The following is a 15,941-nucleotide window of genomic DNA, read 5'->3' on the forward strand; positions in this document are numbered from 1 at the left end:
TGAGCACAGTCTTAGTGAATAGGACTCTTGATTAGGACTCTGCATTGCTTTGGTTTTGAAGGGGAAAAGGTAACCCCTATCAACAACTCCTTAAACCAAATAGGTCTTGTCCTGGAATCAGCTGCTACAGATGGTGGTTCTGAGAAAAGATCCAGCTCTTTTAAAGAGTTGCCAACAAGTGCTAAATGAGCATTCCTGTGGACCCCAAAGCATTTTTTTTTTTCATGTACCATCTGAAGTGTTGCATGGCCTACCCCTGATTCAACTCTGTGCCTTTTCTAGAATGAAGCCTTCTAGCAGAGATTTGGTTTATCTTTTTTCTTACATTCTAGACTAAACCTACCCAACAGCTACTTTAATATGTAGAGAATCCTATCTCCCCATATTAAAATAGACTACTAGACCACTTATGTGGGCTATGTAACATGCTTGGATTGCTTGCTTATGTATTGAGCACTCTAATGGTACAATCAAAATCAATTCAGGTGTGCCTGAATCTTTAGTGGTTTTGTGAGAGCACAAGCATAGTACAGAGACAACAATGAGAAACAGACTACTGCGCCCACCCTAAACAAAGTGGCCGTTGGATGGTGCCATAAATAGATAAACGTTGCGTCACTTGGTGAAGAAAAAGAGAAGCTTGCTCTGTACACTTGATTAGGAATAAGCAGTAAAAATGTTTAAAGAGACTGAATAAAATATACGGCAATGTATGAATTTCCTGTGAAAATTATGGGTTGTATGGCACACAACTTAAATGCTGTACATGGTTCAGTGAAACTATTTAGTCAGCAGGGCACTGTCTCATTATTCAACACATAACTGAATTTGAATATACATTTTTTCCATTTGCTAGGAAATATTCAGCAAGCACAAAATAAAAATGTTGTATTTAAATTTTGCATATTGTTGCTTTGATTTCATAATATCAACCGCATTAAACAAATTGGCGGTAATATACAGCAAACGTGTGCCAAAGATTTTGGGGTAGGAAAAGAAAACTATCACATTATGAAAAGGAGATGCAATTTCTGTTACCAGAATAGAAATCAACATTCCAGTAACTGAAATTTCTGATTGTGAAACTTGCCTGTTGTTGGAGTGAATGTGATACTGAACATCAGATTCACGCTGCAATACTGAATCGGGCTGGGGGGTTAACACTATCTTCTCCCTTAGTTGCCTTACTTTCACAAGGGCATCCTTCTTCCAGAATAGCAGAAACAGCAGTTATTTGCACTGTCTTCTACACATCTTTTAAGAAGCCATGCAGATTTACAGTGTAACCCAAGAGTCAGATGCACTGCAGGTTAAGTCTCTACAGTGAGGATGTACAACTTCTGCCACCTCTAGGGTTGCAGTCCAAAAGCAGTGGGACCACTTCTAATTTATTGTATTATGGTGGAGAGGGTTATAATAGCAAAATTACAATAGCAAAAGAGGCGCCTTTTTATTCGTATGAAGACTGCTTTTTTAAAAAATGAAGAGGGAAGGTAAGGTACTTCTGGCTGTTTTTTCCTCCCCACTAGTAGAAAAGGAAGGTCTCAATATTCTAGTTTCCTCTACTAAAGGACTTATAGCCATCTTTTCTTTGGGAAGACAGTGCAGGGAAGTTGGAGTGGGAGGTCTGGGAAGGATGGGCAGAGGGAGGCTAAGGAAGCAAGGAAGGCTAGAAAGAAGCAGAGAGGCAGCAAGATAGTGGAACGGTTAGGAAGGCGGGGGAGAAGAAGCTACACACAGATCGAGAGGGCTGGAAGAAACAGCAATGGGAAGCAGCACACGGGCCGAGATACAGTTGGGGATTTCAAGAAAATGGAGGGGGCACTGCAGGCCACAGCAGACAATAGTTACGTTACACATTTTGCATTCTTTCTATGGAACACCAGCAGAAGATTCCCCAGGGAGGGATTATGTTGCTTTAATTTAACAGCTAATTAAACTATAAGTACATAAATTAACTACTTGTGAGCAGTAACATCACTCTGGTGTAAGATTTCAAGATCTTGCTATCTCCAAATGTATAGTTTCCTAAAATGACAAACTACAGATTGCTTTGCTAAATCTGCTATCAGCAACTTCTCCTTCCAGAATAATTACACATAATTCAGCTATCTGGATAATTTAAGGCACATCTCTTACACGCTGTTTGAACCGTTTGTGGCTTCTCCAAAAGGATTTCTTTTACAGTGGTAGAAGTATTTCCTGTTGCTACAGGGCCAAGCTAGTAGTAAAAAAATAATTTGGAAAGAAGTTGCTAACAACATGTAGGAAGCTATATATTTGACTACAGTTTTGCACCAGCAAGCTAGTAATTAATGTACTGCTATCTCAACAGGTGGCAGAACCTTTTGTCTTCTCTTGTCAGCTAAGCAGAAGAGCTGGGTACAAAAACTGCTAAAACATGAATATTAGTGCCTACAAATTCTAGTCCGTCAAGGTCATCCTCCTCACTCTCTATAGGCACTGCATTTTGAGTAATTCAATATTGTATGATTAGTAGGATTAAGAGTCAAGTCCAGGAACTGCCACGTCTATCCAGTTAAATAGATCGAGTTGAGGGCTCTGCTTAAAATTGGTGTCTTGAAGAATGACTAGTAGTAAAAGGCATAGGCAGGAGTTTGTGCTGGCAGTAGTGGGAGGAACACCGAGAAGTCTGGTGAGAAGAACTTCCTGGTGGGAATGAACAGCCATGGCTGAGGGTTTTTAATCCCACCTGATTCTAGTATCTGAATTTTAGGCAACTATTGTTAATGTTCTAAAATGGTTTAAATTAAGATCTATTAAAAGGAGTTTAAAAAAATACAAACGCTTTAATGTAACTGATGCCCACAGAGAAACAAAATTGCTCTTATTGTGCAAAACTGCTAATTAAAATTACTGAATACAGTGGTACCTCGGGATACGAACTTAATCCGTTCCGTGACTCTGGGCGTATCCCGAGTTGGTCGTAACCCGAAGGAAATTTCCCCATAGGGTTCAATGTAAATCCGGTTAATCCGTTCCGCCCTCTGAATTTGGTCGCACCCCGAGGCAAATTTCCCCATAGGGTTCAATGTAAATCCGGTTAATCCGTTCCGCCCTCCGCCCGAATTTGGTCGCAACCCGAGGCAATTTCCCATAAGGTTCAATGTAATTACCGTTAATCCGTTCTGGCGTCCACGGACCACACGGAAAGCGGCCGGGCGCGGCGTGGTGCAGCGCGAAAATGGCCGGGTGCAGCGTGGCGCGGCGTGAAAACGGCCCGGCGCGGCGCGAAAACGGCCCGGCCCGGCGCGAAAACGGCCCGGCGCGGCGCGAAAACGGCCCGGTGCGGCCCGGCCCGGCGCGGCGCGAAAACAGCCCGGCGCGGCGCGAAAACGGCCGCGGACCACGCGGCAGGGCCGGAAAAACAGCCGCGGACCACGTGGCACGGGCGAAAAAATGGCCGCGGACCACGTGGCACGGGCAGAAAATGGCCGCGGACCACGTGGCACGGGCGGAAAATGGCTCGTACCCCGAGGCGGAGTTCGCAAACCGAGGTAAAATTTTGGGGCCAGAGCTGGTCGTAACCCGAAAAATTCGCAAGCAGAGGCGTTCGTATCCCGAGGTATCACTGTAGTTCTTTTCTTGCCAATTGTGTAATTATTGTAAGCTTTTAAGAAAAATATATAATTAACTTTCTAATAATCTGCCACAGTTGGAAGAACCAGATTTTTCCTAACCCCAAGCTGTGTAGATGAAATCAGAGTCACTTCCTATGCATGCCCCAAAAATAAGAGGCAGCCTTCTTTCTTCTTCTGTCATCCAGGCAGCTGGAAAATGGGAAAACTGTGCATCCTAATTTTAAATATGCCAATGTAATACATAATAAGACCTTTAAAAAATAAATATGTGACTTGTATCTATCAAGGGTTACCCAGTAATTTAAAAAATGTAGCTATTTAGCCCTACTCATATCTTTAGCATTTATGGCATATGGATATGAACAGATTCTCATCTCAACCCAACATGAGAAAGAAACATACAGCAGTAGAGTTATTAACTGTAAATGTGTGCAGAAAGTTTAAATGTACAGACAAGGGATGGTACAGCTTTTATCAGGTCTGCCCCTGAATATAACTTAGATCCATTCAAGTTTCTTGAGTTCAACTGAAGGCTAAACCATTTATTTGTGTAAGAACTCACACTTTCATTTCAAAGTATATGTGGAGACTTCACTAAGAAAAACAGTTTCAAACTGCCATATTACTAAGATGTAGAACTGCTAAGGAAATTCTTTACCATCATTAACACTGAAAAAAACATTGTAGTTATGAAAAAATACTTCAGACTTTTCTCAAAAATGGGTACAGATAGTCCTTGACTCGAAGTTATGGTGCTAAAAAGTTACTCATGACCGGTTCTCACACTTATGACTATCACAGCATCCCCATGGACACGTGATCAAAATTTGGGCACTTGGCAACTGGCATGTATTTATGATAGTTGCAGTGTCCTGGGGTCACATGATACATTTGTGACCTTCCCAGGGAACTTCCAACAAGCAGTCAATGGGGGAGGCCGGATTCGTTTAAGGACCATGATTCACTTAATGACCATGGTGGTTTGCTTAACAACCATGGCAAAAAGGTCATAAATCTAGACATCCAGCCATTTCTACTGCTAAATCACTTGTAGAAGATGACTTTAATATCCACAATATGTGGAAACAGTACTGGCTAGAAAATTGCCCCCCGCAATATCGAAATTTAATCTGCATCTCAGAGTAACCACCTGGATTTGACCAGCCCAGTATGATATGTACAACATTGAACAGAATTTGCACAGGCCATGGTAGATGTGCGGATGCCCTTTATAAGTGGGGCAAAATAACATCACTGAATTGTGATTGTGGGGCTAAAAAACAATCAAACATAGTGAGTGCCAAAACAGAGCCTATAATGGAGATTTTGCTGGCTGTGACAAATGAAGTAAAAAATTATATTTGTAATCTAGACATATGTCTATAATTTTAAATTTTATATTTTATATCTTGTATTTTATCTCTTGTGCTTTTATTATATTGAATTACGATATGTGCCATACAATAAATAAAATAAGGTTGTAAAATTGGGCGCAACTCACTTAACACTGCATCACTTAGCAACGCAAGTTCTGGTTCCAATTGTGGTCGTAAGATGAGGACTACCTGTAAATTTAAGTAATACCATCTCTACTACATTGGTTGGCAGTAAGAATAAAGTTATCTATGAAAAGAAAGCATATGATTATATATGTTTGATGCTAGCTTTTATATGCTCACATCTGATTATTTATGTTTGTATGGAAGGGTTTGTTAAAATTCTGGCTTATCAAAGAATGAGCATCATAGCGTTCACCTCTCAGTGACAATGGCTATCAAACCTATGCAGCTCCTGGCACGATTCACTGCCCCATCAAAACCAAGAATATTAGTTCTACTCAGAGTAAGCAAGAGCAAAACCAAGACTGCAATATGGCTTCTGAATCTTGTTCAAAAGTTCCCAGTTTGCATAATATAACAAATAACCCAGAGATAAAACTGCCTGAATCCCTTAGCCTGTCCTTGCTACAGGGAATAATGGAACAGCATGGGCTACCATGTTGTTGTTTTTTTTTAATAAAATTTTTTATTTTTTACAACAAACACAAAACATACATAAACAAACAAAAACATACAAAAGCATAAAAAAAACATCTTCCATTTTATACCGTGTGTCAACCAGTTACCAACTCGTTGGTGCCCCTTTCATAATCTTAAATTCTCATATCATCTATTCAAAATATACTTGTGTACTTATCAATTAACAATTATTAATCATTCATAGCTAGTCTATAGAATCATTTATTACAAGAAGTTTTAACTTTCAATAGGATTAGTAGTACATTTTTATCTATCGATTATATGTGTATATACATAATAATTAATATCAAATTTCTATTGTAAAATTTCCTAATCCATTACATTACTATATTTTCTCATCCAATCATTAATAAAACAAATCCCGTGTCATATAAAATTACTTATCTTCTTACTCTAATTTCAAATCTCAATTTAACTCATCTCTGCACATTCCATAATTTTCAATAACTTCCTCCTGCATAGGTACTTTTTCATTCTTCCAATTCTTAAAAATTACAGTTCTAACCACTATCAAAACATACTTAATTCTTCACTACATGTTTCAACAAAAATGTCTCTAGTTTAAGATCTATATGTTACTATATCCAACCATGTATGAATTTTAGTCTAATCTCTTAAAACATTTGCAATCAAATACAATTTTTAACTATATATCTCAGTTTTATACTTTATTCCAGCGCTTGCATAATTTTAAGTTCACCCTTTTCATTCAATATCCCAAAACATCTAGCTGTTTATTCCTTTTTCTATATTATTGGATAAGAGAAAGCAATAATAAATGTCCTTTCAAACATTCTGCTTTTTGAAGCTTCTGTCAGTTCCATCATTGTTGTATTCCCCTCGTTTTTTCTTTAGGCATCTGGAGTAGTTTCTTTCAATATTGTTTTACTTCTTCTTTTTATGTATTCTCTTAGTACGATTTTCCATTATAATCTTGTATAATCTTTTTCTCACCCTCAGTACCAAGAACAAGTCTGTCCCTCTTCATTTATCAGTTGATTAACCCTTTTAATTCTCAGTTTATAAGCCTCAAAATAATTCTGTTTAATGTTTCTGATTTCTTGTGCTATTTCTTCCTTTTCCATTGATCCCGTTTTATGTTTAATTAAGTCCATTTTAGCTTTAATATCTTTTTTTCTTTTTTTTTGCAGGAATTTCTGCAGCTCTTCTTCCAGTTTTTTATAGTCATCCTCGATAGTTTAAAAATCTTTTTCTGCATTGTGTTTCTCGTATAGTCTATTATCTTGTATAAACCTTCATTGAGTCAACGAATTCTTTATCTTTGTTCTTGCCAAGAGAAAGAGAAAAAAAAGCAAAAGAAAAAAAAAAAGAAGAGGAGGGGAAAGGCTAGGTCTCTTTAAAAATCCAACTGAGGGGGGAATAGAGAGCAAAGCAGAGCTTCTAGCAGAAAGAAGAGCTACTGCCACTAATCAAGGCTCTTGTGACTAACTCAAACTTTCCATCTTGATATTTTCAAAGTCGCTTTCAACTCCACTTTCTTGTTTATAGTTATTCAGATGGCACCTGTATAAACATGCACATCCCACTATCTTTTTAGAAAGCCCAGGGTCCTTGAGCATACATCACAATGGAAGAAAAAAGGCACTGTGTGGAGCCTCTAGATGGCAGTGCAACTTTCTTTCATTTACTTTCTCTTAACTCCACTTTCCCCATTTCAAAATCAAAAAATATAAATTTCTTATAACAATAAAGAAATCTTAGTCAAAAAAGAAGCTTAAGATAAAGAATTATTGAATATTGAAAAGAAAAAGCCAGTCCAGTTAAAAATATATTTTTTTAAAAGAAAAACATCTTGCCAATTCCACTAAAAAGGGAAAGTTAAAAAGAAAAGATTTCCCCCCCCTTTTTTTTTTAATAAGGCTCAATCTCGCCGCTTGATCCACTTTTCTTCACTTTTAAAAATCTCTTTAAGTTACTTAAGGTGTTCTCTAAGAATAGTTGAATAGTAAAGGTCCATGTCACCCGGTTGACACCCCTCTCTTTCTTCTTCCTTTGGAGCTGTCCCGGCTTTCGCAGCCATTTTTGGCTGCCTCTCCTCCGCCGGCTTCAAGAGCTTCTCCTGGGATCAATCTGGGACTTGCGGCGTCCCTGAGATCCGCGGGACGCGCCCTTTGCGATCGCCATCTCTACGGGACGGCTTAGGTCCATCGGGACCATCCAGGGGGGGAGATATCGACTGCGATCCTGGGAGCCCAGGATCCCCCGCCGTATCGCCGCGACGCCAGCTCCGCCCTCCGGCTACCATGTTGTTTATCCTCTGGGAAGACAGAAGGCTGAGGAAATCTAGATACCCAGAAGTAAAAAGCAAATATAAATACCAATGATAAGATAAAGACCTATGCTACACATGGGGGAGGGGAAGGGGAGAATCCCAACATTGTACGCCACCAGAAGAAAAAAACTTCATTAGTTCAAAAGAGTTTGTATAATGCTTGTTCAACTATAAGAGTTGTTTCAACGAGATAGGCAGTAACAAATTTGATAAATAAATAAATAAATACTCAATCTCAGATTCTGAAATGAGAACTTTACACCATAATAGAACTGCATTTTCTACATAATTCTATCAGGGTATTTAAAATATAAATATATATATATATATATATATATATATATATATATGTGAGAAGGCAGGGAGAAGTGAGGGCCTCAAACGAACCATGTTTGCTAGGGGAGAGCGCTGTGCACCATGGGGTAGCCTTGGGGGGGTGGCAGGAGGGAGGATGGGCAGAAGGCACACTCGCACCAGAGTGGAGAGGGACGGCAGGAGGGAGGAAAGACTGCAGGCAAGAGGCACGATCGCACCAGAGTGAAGAGAAACGGCAGGGGGCGGCTGTCGGGTCAAGTGGGGATTGGAATGTGTATTGCACTGATTGGATTCGGAAAGTGGAATGTCTGCGGTTTTGCGGTTAATTAGCGGCGCTCCAGGGCAGTAAAAAAAGGTGAGATTGTGAGCCAAGCCCTCGTAGGAGGGGGAGGACAGATAGGGGGTATAAAAACCTGTCAGACCTTGCTTCGGGGTTCCTCCATTGCTGCGGGAGGGACCCACCTTTGCAAACGTGCCCAATAAAAACTTCTGTCTACTGGACAACCGAACCCGTGTCTGTCGTTTTCTGACATATATATATATATATATATATATATATATATATATATATATTTTAAAGTCCAGGCATCTCACAAAAATAAGCTACAGTAACACTGCATTACATATAAAGCTCAGGAAATCTGATGGATTCAGGCCTGGACATGAGCTTTGGGAGTTCAGCTATGCTTACTTTGAAATGAAAATTTACTTTGAAATGGATCTCAATTGACCTGGAGAAGGCTTCGTGGTTTATACACTGCTTTGAAGGCTGCTCATGGAGAACTACTCTTGTAGAATGAGTCAATCTCATGCCCTAAGACTCTACTGTAGGGACAGAGGACTCTGTTCCCTTAGCCTTACTTTCTTTCAAAACAATTCCCCCAACAAAATAAAGGAGAAAGGACTCTGCTTTGAAGGATACCCCTGGGAAATGTCTCAGATTCAGAGTGGTTTGGAAGTAAGCCATGCTATTTTCTGCTCTTTGGCACTTTAGATAATTTTTGCTTCAAGACAGGATTTATTAAGTTATGACGCTCTATAGAGATCTTTCCTGTCAAATATGTGGAGCCTTCCCCCCACCCAACCTCCTTACTGAGATCACTAAAAGCCTGTGATAATAGTTCATTACATCCTACCTAAGATCGCTGGATGGTTTATCAGCTTTGTGTAAGAAAAATTGCTACCAAAGTTCCTGCTTGTCACCAAAGATTTATAGCAGAGATTTTTAAACAAATACTGTAAAATTTAAGAGGGATGAAACATGTTCGGCAGGATTGGGTGATAGGGTTGTGCAATACAGAAAAGTGAGACCCTCCACCTGAGTGCCTCCAATCCAATCAAAACGGTCCATTCCTCTCACATGACATCTTTTCTGCACCTGCTATTGCGCAACGCTGCGTGCACAATTATTAGGCAAGTTGTATTTTTGAGGATGAATTTCATTATTGAACAACTACAGTGCTCTCGGTCAATCCAAAATGTTAATAAACCTCAAACCTGGATATTTAAGAAAGTAAAAGTGAGGTTTTGGCTTTCTTAGGAGCATATCTATGTGTGCACAATTATTGGGCAACTATTAGTGTGCAGAATTATTATGCAACTAAATGAAAAATGAAAATTCCCCCATCTCATTTATTTTCATGTTAAAGTAAGAATAATAAACAACTCAAAATTTACAAATAAACATTTCTGACATTTTAAACAAAAGATCAGTGACCAATATAGCCACCCTTCTTTGCAATAACAGTCATAAGCCTTCCATTCATGGAGTCTGTCAGTTTCTTGATCTGTTGACGATCAACTTTTTGTGCAGCAGCAACCACAGCCTCCCAGACACTGTTCAGAGAGGTGTACTGTTTTCCTTCACCGTACATCTCCTGTTTGAGAAGGGCCCACAAGTTCTCAATAGGGTTTAGGTCAGGTGAGGAAGGGGGCCATGTCATTCTTCTTTCATCTTTGAGGCCTTTACTGGCTAGCCATGCAGTGGAGTACTTCGATGCATGCGATGGAGCATTGTCCTGCATAAACATCATGTTCTTCTTGAAAGATGCAGACCTTTTCCTGTACCACCGCTCGAAGAAAGTGTCTTCTAAAAACTGGCAGTAGGTTTGGGAGTTGATTTTGAGTCCATCTTCAACCTGAAAAGGTCCAACTAGCTCATCTGTAATAATACCAGCCCATACCAGTACCCCACCTCCACCTTGCATCTGAGTCGAACTGGAGCTCTGTGCCCGTTACTGATCCAGCCACAGGCCCATCCGTCTGGTCTGTCAAGAGTCGCTCTCATCTCATCAGTCCATAAAACCTTTGAAAAATCTGTCTTCAGATATTTCTTGGCCCAGTCTTGCCGTTTCAACTTATGTGTCTTGTTCAGTGGTGGTCAAGTTTCAGCCTTCCTTACCTTGGCCATGTCTCTGAGCACTGAACACTTTGTACTTCTGGGCAGTCCAGGTAGGTTGCAGTTCTGGAATATGACAGCACTGGAAGATAATGGGTTCCTGGTAGCTTCACGTTTGATTCTTCTCAAATCTTTGGCAGTTAATTTGTGTCTTTTTTTCTCAACACGTTTCTTGCGACCCTGTTGACTATTTGCAACAAAACGTTTGATAGTTCTGTGGTCACACCCCAATATCATCAGAATCAGTTAAATCTCTTTTTTGGCCCATTTTGCCTGAGGAAAAGAAGCTGCCTAATAATTATGCACACCTTGATATAGGGTGTTGATCTCCTTAGGCCACACCCTCCCTCATTAAACAAATACACATCACCTGATATGCTTATATCCAATAAGAATTCAGATTTATACAGCTTGGAGGTGGAAAATATGCATAACAATGATATGGTCAAAATACTCACTTGCCTAATAATTGTGCACACAGTGTATAGTGGCTGCTTAAGTATTTCTGTTTCCTGTGATTCAATGAAAATTGAGTATCAAGCACTTGAAGGGAATTAAATTTCAATACATCAGACATAGAAACTTTATATAGCTACACTGTAGGTTGTCTTGCAAAAGTACTCAAAAATTCCTTAATTTTATTTTCCATATTTCCTTGTTTATATACAGTACTGTGCAAAAGTTTTAGGCAGGTATGAAAAAATGCTGTAAAGTAAGAATGCTTTCAAAAATATATATTGTAATTGTTTATGTTTATCAATTTACAAAATGCAAAGTGAGCGAACAGAAGAAAACCCCAAATCAAATCAATATTTGGTGTGACCACCCTTTGCCTTCAAAACATCAATTCTTCTAGGTATACTTGCACAGAGTTTTTGAAGGAACTCGGCAGGTAGGTTGTTCCAAACATCTTGGAGAACTAACCACAGATCTCCTGTGGATATAGGCTGCCTCAAATCCTTCTGTCTCTTCATGTAATCCCAGACAGACTTGATGATGTTGAGATCAGGGCTCTGTGGGGGCAAAACCATCACTTCCAGAACTCCTTGTTCTTCTTTATGCTGAAGATAGTTCTTAATGGCCTTGGCTGTATGTTTGGGGTTGTTGTCCTGCTGCAGAATAAATTTGGGGCCAATCACACACCTCCCTGATGGTATGGCATGATGGATAACTATCTGTGGAGTCCTTGGGGTTCTCTGAGCTTGGTTCTTTTCTTGCAAACATTTCATTACCCGGCTAGGTAACATCTTCAGTGCTAGCAGTTCTAGTAGTTCAGTGCTAGTAGTTCAGTTCTAGCACTGAAGATGTTACCTAGCCGGGTAATGAAACGTTTGCAAGAAAAGAACCAAGCTCAGAGATCCCCAAGGACTCCACAGTTCAATCCTGAGCTACACATATTTGCCTCCATTGCTACCATAAATGGGATAAGTATCTGCCTGTATTTCTCAGCATTGAAGACACCGTTGATCCTGACCAAATCTCCAACTGCATTGGCAGAAATGCAGCCCCAAACTTGCAAGGAACCTCCACCATGCTTCACTGTTGCCTGCAGACTCATTATTGTACCACTCACCAGCCCTTCGGTGAACAAACTGCCTCCTGCTACAGCCAAATATTTCAAATTTTGACTCATCAGTCCAGACCACCTGCTGCCATTTTTCTGCACCCCAGTTCCTATGTTTTTGTGCGTAGTTGAGTCGCTTAGCCTTGTTTCCACATCAGAGGTATGGCTTTTTGGCCGCAATTCTTCCATGAAGACCACTTCTGGCCAGACCTCTCTGGACAGTAGAAGGGTGTACCTGGGTCCCACTGGTTTCCACCAGTTCTGTGCTGATGGCACTGCTGGACATCTTCCAATATCAAAGGGAAGTAAGCATGATGTGTCTTTCATCTGCTGCATTCAGTTTCCTTGCCCAACCACTGCATCTACGGTCCTCAATGTTGCCTGTTTCTTTGTGCTTCTTCAAAACAGCTTGAACAGCACATCTTGAAATCCCAGTCTGCTTTGACATTTTTGCCTGGGAGAGACCTTGCTAATGCAGTATAACTACCTTGTGTCTTGTTGCTGTGCTCAGTCTTGCCATGGTGTATGATCTGTGACATGAAACTATCTTCTACGATCTCACCTTAGTAGCAGAGTTTGGCTGTTCCTCACCCAGTTTTAAGCCTCCTACAGAGCTGTTTCTGTTTCAGTTAATGACTGTGTTTCAACCTACATATGAAATTGATGATCATTAGCACTTGCTTGGTATAATTGGTTAATCATACACCTGACTCTAATCCTACAAGATCCCTGACTTTGTGCAAGTGTACTGATTGTGCAAGTGTAAAAATTGATGCTGGTTTGAAGCCAAAGGGTAGTCATACCAAATATTGATCTGATTTAGATTTTTCTTGTTTGCTCACTTTGCATTTTGTAAACTGATAAACATAAACAATTACAATATATATTTTTGAAAGCATTCTTACTTTACAGCATTTTTTCACACCTGCCTAAAACTTTTGCACAGTACTGTATTTTATTGTTTTTCCATAAAGTATAAGCAATAATACAACCATGAATGTATGCTTTAAAAGCACCTCAAATAATGAAGTCATGCCCTGATACCTAACATTCTTCAAAAACCTTGTTGAATGTTTCTTATGAAAAATTTATCAATTACAGTATGTATTTAAATACCATCTTGAAAAAATAGGATTCTTATAGTAACTGATAGTGTTATTGGAACTTAAGTTCCATATTGCAATAGAATCTCTCTTACAGTCATCTATCTGAGCAATGAAGGATCAAGATAGTAAGAAATAGTCAAGTCAGGAACAAGTATGATAAAATTGAAAAGAAAAGTATATTCCTGTTCTGAAGGATTTAAAAATTGCAATATATATTTAATATATAACTTGTAACAGAGTTAAATGTTAGCTGGAACAATATTATGATTTAACAAAAAATCTAAAACTTGATTAAAATCTATAAGCATAATTATCTGATTCACACCTAAACTAAAAATATATTAAAAACACGTAAAATATCTGGATGACCCTTAGTATGGTCATAGTAATTTATAAATATAAGATGGTTATTAAAGCATTTAATAATCTTATTTCTTTTTTAAAAATTCCTTCTGAATAATTTATTCTTTTTGAAGACTTGTTAATCAAAAATACTATACTTGTAAAAAATTTTGAATAACTGACTAACCCATCTTTTAGATCAAAGATCTTTCTCACATTGAAAAATAAATAATAAATCAGGTTTTAAATTAACCAGTTTAATAAGTATCTATCTCCTCTCAGAAGGATATCTAAGCCAATTTACATTCCAGTATACTACTAAAAATAACATGTTAAAAAACGCAGATATAAAAAACAGTAGTTTTATAAGTCAAAGAAAAAGAAAAGAATTTTCATTTAACTGGGATACCCTCTGAAGAACTAAAAAAAAGCCTGAAAAAATAAAAATAATGAAAAAGAAATATTTAAACATTTAATAAGAACATTAAAAATGTATTTAAAAAAACACCAGAAAAATGCAAGACAAAAATAAAAATATAAAAATATAAAAAATCCTAATGTTGGCACATTTCCCTCTAAACATACAGTATAACACTAGATACAAAAAAAGACTGCTACTTTTTTATTTTAATCCGTTTCAGACCAAAAACAAAGTTTATGCAGCTTCCAGTTCAAAATTTGTCACCTAGATAAGCAAAAAAAAAAAAAAAAAAAAAAGCTAGAAAAGGAAAAAAAAATCTCCTTTGGTTTTGGTCCCAAACAAGCTTTGTTCAATAGTTGTGTTTCTGAACTATTTGTGGAGGCAGAACTAGAACAATCGTTATATTTTTGCATTCCATTCCAAAGAACCCACTTGATGAAATATCACACAATCTGATTCACTATTTTAGATCTTAAAAGTCTAACCACAATAGGACTAGGTTTCTGTACTAAAGGGAAACAGAAACCCACGTGATAAGCAGTTTCAATTTCTAGCTTGTATTCTTAACTACAGTGATTTTTTTTTTTTCATAAAGAATGTTAATGATGGATCTTGCTCAGCACTGTAAAGAATGTTCAGAAAAGCAGAATGGGTCACTTCATACTGACATTATTACCTACTTTCAAGATTGTTTCCAAATCTATGGCACATTGTTTATCAGAACGTTCAAGACAGGTGATTCTTTTTTTTTTTCATGTGAGTCAATTGCTAAAGATTCTAATTCTGCCATTTTGTGATCTAGAGAACCAAGAATATACTTTGTCTTCAAAAAGTTGCTTTTAACTGAATAAATTCAGTCATTCTAAAAGATTAAATCATCAGCTAGAAGTTTTACTATGATAAGAAATTTCACATAATTTTCTTTATTAGATTGTCTTGTGAGTCAGGAATAAATTCAGCTCTTGACTGTTCCTTAATTGATATCATTTGTACTATTAGGGATGCTTAGGACAAAGTATATAATTACTGTGATGTAACAAATCAGCATTTTTAAAATGTATGTACTGAAGTTTATTATACTGAGTCAAATGCACTGAGGGAGAAATCAATCATTTTTAAAATAATCTGGTTTTTTTTAACATTATATATAACCAAGCTGTTTAGCCAGTTGCACCTTTACCTATTTAGGAATTAACACATACTATTAAATCTATGAAAAGAGGAAAGCTGTTAGTCCTGACTGCTATCTTGTCGAGTGACCTAAGGCCTTGTCTTAAACTCCTATACTGTTGGAGAATTTATTCTGATGGGTTTATTAAGTTTTTCGACTTCTGTAATAAGACTTATATAGCTGTGTTTGTGAAGACTGGCAAAGATTCAGCTGATTCAGTGACTATCACTAGGCATATACTGTGATTTCTACTTATTGATGGTATCCTAATGGTCAACATTAAAACCATTTTAGGCACAGCTAAAATGTTACTATGAGACTCTTCTGATATCATGGCAGAGACTTGGTTCCTTTTTAAATCAATTCCTTCTATTCTATTTCTAGCATTAAAAGCTTCAGGGCATATTTGGAGGAGTATCGTTTTGACTCTTATACACATGATAAACATATACTTTGGGATAACCCAGTATTTTAGCAGCATCAAAAACTCTTGAATTAATACCAGTAGTGTAATGTGTTCTGTGTGATTCCAAATCTACAGCATTTGTAAAAAAACATTTGCTAAAGAGTACTGTTAAAGTACCATATTTTTCCATCTATAAGACGATACTTTTTTCTAAAGTTGTTACACTAAAAATTGAAGGGTGTCTTATGCAAGGAAGTAAGCCGAGGAGAGAACCGCACGGTTGC

General features: G+C 38.0%; 1 protein-coding gene across 3 annotated transcripts in view; it reads right to left on the bottom strand.

Moving 5' to 3' along the window:
- The window catches only part of OGFOD3 (2-oxoglutarate and iron dependent oxygenase domain containing 3), a 61,455-nt gene that overhangs the window by 1,276 nt on the left and 44,238 nt on the right, over positions 1–15,941 (bottom strand). For 2 of the 3 annotated variants that reach the window (XM_025172563.2, XM_088133428.1), the window contains exon 9: positions 3,602–7,945. The exons of the other annotated variant lie outside the window; for it this stretch is intronic. In XM_025172563.2, coding sequence (XP_025028331.2) covers positions 7,728–7,945 — 218 coding nt within the window. In that variant the 3' untranslated portion in view covers positions 3,602–7,727. Of the gene's footprint in view, positions 1–3,601; positions 7,946–15,941 lie in introns of those variants that run through there. 3 annotated transcript variants of the gene reach the window in all.

Source organism: Python bivittatus, unplaced genomic scaffold (assembly GCF_059951505.1).
Source record: "Python bivittatus isolate LINGU-HERP-01145 unplaced genomic scaffold, Pbiv_v1 ctg000080_np1212, whole genome shotgun sequence".
NCBI lineage: Eukaryota > Metazoa > Chordata > Lepidosauria > Squamata > Pythonidae > Python > Python bivittatus.